This window comes from Dysidea avara, chromosome 6 (genome assembly GCF_963678975.1).
Source record: "Dysidea avara chromosome 6, odDysAvar1.4, whole genome shotgun sequence".
NCBI classification, from domain to species: domain Eukaryota; kingdom Metazoa; phylum Porifera; class Demospongiae; order Dictyoceratida; family Dysideidae; genus Dysidea; species Dysidea avara.
Genome location: NC_089277.1, coordinates 10,186,348 through 10,193,928, shown reverse-complemented (window position 1 = coordinate 10,193,928; position 7,581 = coordinate 10,186,348). Strand labels below are relative to the sequence as shown.

At 38.3% G+C, this 7,581-nt stretch overlaps 1 protein-coding gene across 1 annotated transcript; it reads left to right on the top strand.

Annotated features, from left to right (window-relative positions):
- The first annotated feature begins 252 nt into the window (after positions 1–252).
- On the top strand, positions 253–1,475 carry LOC136257651 (D-aspartate oxidase-like). Its single transcript, XM_066050900.1, has one exon. The coding sequence runs from the start codon at positions 276–278 to the stop codon at positions 1,374–1,376; it is 1,101 nt and encodes a 366-aa protein (XP_065906972.1). The 5' UTR covers positions 253–275; the 3' UTR covers positions 1,377–1,475.
- Positions 1,476–7,581: the final 6,106 nt, after the last annotated feature.

The following is a 7,581-nucleotide window of genomic DNA, read 5'->3' as shown; positions in this document are numbered from 1 at the left end:
CAACCGTTGCCCTTAGCAACCTAAATTTTACATTTATTTGTAGGTGTCAATGTCTTATGTCACCTCTCCAAGTTTTAAAAGGATAGCATACACAAGTCATGAGATATATATGACATTTTGAAGGTCATTGAGAGGGGCAACAGTTATTTCTATATGCTATAAAGCCTTATTATGGAATTAGTCTATTGCTGTAAACATCTGCCAACTATTGTCAATAAGCGCCTCTAATATTGTCTAATTAGTAGGCGCCCACTACCGATGAATAGTCACAATCAATGGCGATACCTCGCATAGCGGTTATAGGAGCAGGAATATCGGGATTATCCACAGCTAATTTGCTTGCTCAGTCAGCGTACAAACCTCAGGTGACTTTGATAGCTGAAAATTTCAGCCCGAACACAACTAGCGATGTAGCTGGCGCGTCAATGTGGCTTGCTGTTGAAGGAAGTCTGGCTACTTCAGGTAGTCGCCACAAACAATGGGCCAGGACTACTTACAAGTATTTGTACAACCTGCTAGCCTCACCATTAGCTGGGAAACTTTGTATTTCTTTAGTTCCTTACTATGAAGTGTTTGGTGATCATGATGAGAGATCTAGAGGAGACCCATGGTGGAAGAACGACGTGTTGGGATTTCGTCATGTTGGTGAAGAAGAAATGAGATTGTTGCACTACCCAGTGGGCAAGAAGTGTTGGAGTTATTCTATGTTGATGATGCCGTGTGGACCATTCCTAACATGGCAGATGGAACAGTTCAAAGCTAATGGTGGTGTGGTAGTCCAGAGGAGATTGGAGAGTCTAGAAGAAATTGATGGTACTTATGACATCATAGTGAACTGTACAGGACTTGGTAGTAGACAACTAGTGAATGATCCTGAAGTGTACCCAATTAGAGGTCAGGCTATTGTGGTCAAGGCTCCGTGGGTGAAACATGCGTTTGATTATGAGACAAAAGACAATGTACTTACTTATGTCTACCCGAGAGCTAATGATGTAATATTAGGTGGTACTGCAGACGTAGGCAACTGGTCGACACAAGTTGACCCATTAGTTAGTAAAGCAATCATGGAGAGATGTTGTATGTACAGTCCAGGACTATCTACAGCTGAGGTGGTGAAGGAGGTGGTAGGACTTCGACCAGGTAGGAGCACAGTTAGACTTGAAGTAGACAAAGTAACTCTGAAGAAGTCCACCATTGTTCACAATTATGGTCATGGTGGACAAGGAGTTGTGTTCTTTAGAGGATGCACTCTAGAGACAGTGTCACTAGTAGAAGACTGCTTGGATAAGAAAGAGTTCCCATCAAACGCAGCAAATTGTGAAGCATGTACTAACACTTCTCAGGTTACTAAAACATGTACATTCCTTATATATTGATTACATCTATACGTCAAACTGCTTTCACTACTCTAATAGAGTGATCACAAATATTAGTGTACCAGTAATTTTAAATTTTAACTACATAATTCAATGTCACCATGCATATACTGTATATAATTGAGAATAATTCTATAGTTAAAGAATTAAAATCTCAATAATTCCTTAAAATAGTCAGTTAGTATGGATGATGACTTCTGCAAGTTCACAGACGATTGATTAATATGTATCTTTGCAACACCATGGGCTTAATTCTGTTCATTTCCCATCCTGGATGATTTAGTGTCTGCAGCTAGCTTGTCTCCAACTTCTGTTCAGGGCAATGGAGTTTTGTTGCTACCGTGAAGGTTATATGAAATACTCCAAGGAAGCTGAGAAAGTCAACTAGTCAGAGGTACATCAAGTTGACAGAATCAACTGCTATGTAACACATAATCTAACCATGTTTTGATGGAGTAGAAACCTGCACAAAACAGCAAAGCTGTGAAAAATCAAAGGCAGTGCAAGAAAGACTGCAATTCTTGTAACATAAGTTAATTTACAGTCATTATACTTGACTGCCACCTGATTTCACAACTTTCTATCCCAGCTGCAGGTACTGGTGTTGAGGCACTGCAACTTAGAAGTTATATTAATATTGCTTTAGTTGATGTTATTGGTATACTCTAATGGAGCACACACATAGCCCAGAACATGCAGCCATCAGTAGATCTATGAAATTATAATTCTCTACTAGAGCTTTCATAGATCTATATAGAAAGAAAGCCTCCATAAACTCTTACAGAAGAAGTAAAAATGGTCAACTTTGGTTGTTCATATCTCAGAATTGGCTGTGCAGACTACATGCAACATCAGTCTAGGAAATCCTGACTATTTCCTACTTGTATCATTCTATCTACCACACAAGACTGTTTGCTTGAGTACTGAAACAGTATCAATACAGTGTACTTCAATCTGATAACCTGCACGTGTGGGAAACCACTGGCATGTTTCACAAGTGTATTTACAACAATAACATGCACCCAGCTAGTTAACAATCAGTTGAAAGGATACATCAATTTAACATTATTATTATTATTCTGGTGTGTTTAGAACTTAATAATTATGTTTATGGTCCTTCAAATTCAATAGAATAATTTACTCCTAAAATTGACAGCTTTTTTGTAAAGTCTCTTATTGCCATCTGATGTAGTGCACTAGATCTGTAATGCAGTACATTACAATTTCCTCTACACTAAACCCTAGTTGATGTGGTGGCTTGATATGGGTATTTGTTATGCCAGACAAGCAGCTAGCTATGTTCAATTACTCTAATAGAGCATACACTTGTTGATATAATTTTGGCATTGAGAATATTGCATGGTGGTTAATCGACTCTCCATTACATCGAAAACAAAGTTTCATATATTGATAATAATTCATAAGATGATAATAACATTATGTCATAATTATGAATATGAGTACACAACACTTGTAAGGTATGATGACTGTTAGGACGAGATGACTGTTTCTTTTTTTTGAGGGAAGGGTGGTGACCTCAAATCTGGGGATTGGCATCTTCAGCTCAAGAAGAGTATGGAGGTGGCATTTGCTTGCCTCTTCCGGGGTTATAGCTTCATGGTAATCTAGGGGAGGCTTGATTTGTTATTACTCTGGTATAAAGACCGTTAGGATGATACAATTCAATGCAACTGTTTTTACACTTAATTTCACTATGCTCGGAAGAACTGGAGATGATGCCAAATTGTAGCTCCACTGATTAGCACGGTCTCAGAAGAAGAGGGATGAGTGAGTTTTGATTGGTAATCAACTCATCAACATCTTGAAGCGATGATGGCATGACATTGTCAGAAATGACACACTGCTTGATCTTGTAGCTTTGCAATAAGATTGTCATTAGTCCAGCAAGCCTGTATTGAGAGTGTACAATATGTTAGCATGTACAAGTGTGCACCTCTCTATAATCAATATATTGTATTAAAGTAATACTGTTACCATATCTTAACAGGTACCATCTAAAGCTAAATGATAGCTGAAAAATGGAAATGTAGTTACGAAGAACACACTACAACACTCACACCTGCTATATCAATAAAATAATTAAACCTTTACACAAGGACACAATACTAGTGAAATGGTTTTATAAAAATTAAGAAACAGCCTGTGCTGATTTCTGTCCCAGCAGTGCACAGTGTAGAGCCAACTTCTTTGGCTCCATCGTTCTACAGTACCTCAAAGTAATCCTAGCTTCAGTCTTCATAACACTTGCATTTCACATAGGCTTAAGCCAATTATGCTTTTGAGTAGTGTCAAAATTATGCTCCAGAGCTGACTGTTTTATTAGAGTATATCAGCATTTCCTGACTGTTGTATCAGAGTATATCATATGGAATATTCAGCCCCAAAACAGTCAAAATAAAATGCAATAATAAAAGTGTAGTGTGTTCATGTTTTGCTATATTTTTGGTACACATATTAATCAAAACATTATGCCGGCATAGTTGGTGTAAGCCTTATACCATGTTAAAGCGTTCCACCAACCACAGACAAATGTAAATCATATTTGGACTGGTGCTTTGTAAAAATGCTTATTGCAATAGTTTATAGCCCTGGGTATGGTGTCTTTCTAGTAGCTACCAAATTAAACAAAATCTTGTGCATGGTAAGGAATTCGAACAAGGACTTAATCTACAACCATAAACTCCCACCAACTAGGATATAAAATATTTTATACTGTATAGTCAGATATCACTGTTATTACACTCTACCTTAGTCTCGTGTAATGATGACAACCAAAGCAGGGGTGTGGTGTACCATTGTCATAGCAGATATGACTGTACCTGTAAATTATAGGTTTGGGTATATTTGCTTTGAGGTTGGTATGATGTCATGAACTAGTCTGAGTGGCACAATGATAAGTTAGTTGTATCTGGGTGACAACTAGTTGCACAGTAGTGCCTTGTATAGTTGTATGGTACCATTGAGGATAGGTTGAAGTCTCCACATCATGCCAAACCCTCTAACAGACCAACAAGCAAGCCACACGCCACAACAATCTCTTTCTGTTGCCTGGCAATACCTTCACCCTACACCGACATTTTTATTCTTTCCCCTTCCGAGTTAAAGTTCTGGAAAATTTATATAGTCCATCTATTTGCAAAGTCATATATACTGAGTTGTGTTGTTGTTTTTTAAAGTATACAGTACAATCTCCACATTTTCACTTACCAATTAAGGGACAATCTCCTCTAGTTTTTAGTTGGACTTGATCCCCAAACTCCATGTCAACATGATCGTGATCCTTCTCCTCTCCCCATACCACCAGCCAGTTAGCATGTTGAGGAGTGATGAAGTCTGCCAGTTTACCAGCAAAGGTACTCTTCACATCTTGGTAACTCATTATGTCATGAACTCCTTTTGTTTCAGATTCTACAATAGATCAAGTACATATACAGTCACCACCTCATTAATAAGACTGCTATTACATATCAGTTCAGCCCCCTACCACAAACTACAGTGAACCTCACTTAGTGGCCACCTCTTTATTATAAGACCACTTCGTTATAGCCGTCACTCATACTAAGTCCTAAACATACCTTAATGACCTCATTAACACACCACCTAATTACTAAGGTCAATTTTTTTATTCCCACAGGTTGCTGTCACTCTAGTAGTGAGGTATTCTGTACTACATGATCATTATTAATAAACCACTTTATAATAGGAGCTACATTATAGATCACAATGAAGCCTTATTATAAGGTTACAAACAGGAGATATTTCAGTTTCTACACAAACCACAGTTACTCACATGTGTAAGGTCCTGTAGTATACCCACAGGTGATCATAAAAGTTATTACTTATCACATATAATTTTAATGTACTGCCCACATCCAGCACTTTTGGCTGTAGATCAGAGATAGAGCAAAAATGTTGAGACTATGTGACTTTCTTGTATCATACATTGCCTATGCACATAACACATGTTATGTTATTTGTTCTATGTGGAGGCCTCAAACATAGCACTAGTTAATTTATCAACTTCATGTTACAGTAGAGCCTGTTAACATGGACAATCAAAACTGAGGACACCTACATGATGTTCAAACACCATAATACAGCTGAAGAAAAGAGACTTGTTGGAGGCTAGCTTCACATATTGTTCTCTGTTTGTAGGCTTCACAACAGGTTGAAAACTATGTACACAAAAGGTTACATTGGAACCTTTCAAGCATGCTTCCAAAATTTCTTTGCCTTAATATGTACGTAAGTAGGGGAATGACTTTTTCAGGGGCATATGCAGGTGGGTTTCCAGGGGTTTAATGAAACCACTTTGGATTTTACACAGTGCTTGGAACATCAGTGGAGAAAGTGGTACTTTAGGTTTCCAGGACTTTGGATTCATCATGAAACAGGACACTTCACAAATCTTTTATCTTTGCTACGAAATGATGAAAGCAATATCAATCTATTGTTGGTTCATGCTCGCCAAAACAAAGAGATGAACACATGTTCACTCCCAATGGTTTTATGCTGGAGCAAGTAGGTGTTCATGTTGTAACATACAGTATCAAAACTTGCTATTGAGAATTGTAAACTGAAGTGGTGTAAAATAAATTTTTGTATAACATTTACTATAAGATCTTATGAACTATGTACTAAAACAGCTTAAAATCAATTCCATACCATTTTGGTATTCAAACCAGTTGGTTGAAAAACCTTTTCGACTAACAACATTTCTTGTCCTATGTAAAATACATGTATTTTATACTAAATACAAAAAAACGCTGAAAAGCAAACATTAACACACACAATCTCTACAGGACATTATATAAAAAATTAAAGCCCTTGAATTGCTCTATACAGCTTCACCTGAAGTGTTGCTCTAACATTACCATAGTATCAAGCTGTTATCCTCAACTGAATTCGTTAAATTTGGTATCATCCTACGTGTTAACACCTGCTGATTAAGAATCCACCTGAAGTAAGTGCCTAACCGATTAGCTATTATATACTAGTTAAAGCACCGCCGCGAGTGCAATATAGAAAAAATAGCACGAGGGCGTGGGCGAGAGACTAATACAGCATGAGGCGAAGCCGAGTGCTGTATTAGGTTCGAGACTATGCTTGAGTGCTGTTTTTTTCTATATTGCATGAGCAATGGCGGTGGTTTAACTGGTTTATTGTACTAAAGTAGTGGCTGCGAAGAGCCCATGGGGGTGACGCCAAGTAGCAAGAGGTAAGTGCCTATCTGTGTAAGCTCGAGACCGTGTGTATATTGCAGTGATTAACTACTTGAGGCATTTATTCATACTGCACCAGCGTGATAAAGCTAGCTAGCTAGCTACGTAGCTTTAATTGATTTGAGATGCCAAGAGCGACAGTAAGTGGCCAACTGCTTCTTTCCACTCGATTGAGGCCTGGCTTAATGCCCATGAGTAAGTCTGTGACTTTGTTAGTAGAGAGGCTTGCTATCGTGTTTAGCGGGTGAGAGTGCATTTATAGAAGCCATGCATGGTGTGGCGCTGGGAACAATACCATGAAGGCAAATGGAAGTGATTTAACTTATCCGTGTTTCACCTGGCTTTACAACGTGGACAGGAGTCATTTTGTAGTGTTGATAACACCATGTGCTCTGTTCCTACGCTAACTGCATTCGCTATAAGAATGGCTTTCAGGTTAATTCGCCCACTTGTATTTAGGTCATGGAATGGCTTCATAACATTACAGTGGTTTGGTGAAAGGAATGCGATAATGTGTCTAGCATTGGTCATGCTTTGGTCAACCTGTTTACTGTTTCAACAGTGCTGCATTGGATCAAAGGGAAAATATAGCACACTTGGGCAAATGCAGCACAGTTGAAATAAATACAGCACCCTGCCAGCTTTGAAGTGTGCAGCCAGGTGTACAATGTGGAAATAAAAGTACACTTTTCACTTTGATCTTTTCACCCAAAGTACAATAAACCGAGTTAAATTGTAAAACATACGAAAACAGGGTGAAAACAGGCTTTCTCACTGTTTCATTACGTATCTGAACACGTAATTTGGCAATACAGGCTCTATCCTGCCTTTTCTCTTGGTCACTTCACAAACTCCCAGCGTATATCACCATTCATCAAGGGTTCTGATGAGCCATACCAGATCTCTGTAAATTACAGTATGCGGAAGTTATGGTACTGTGTTTAATAGACGGTGTAATTTTT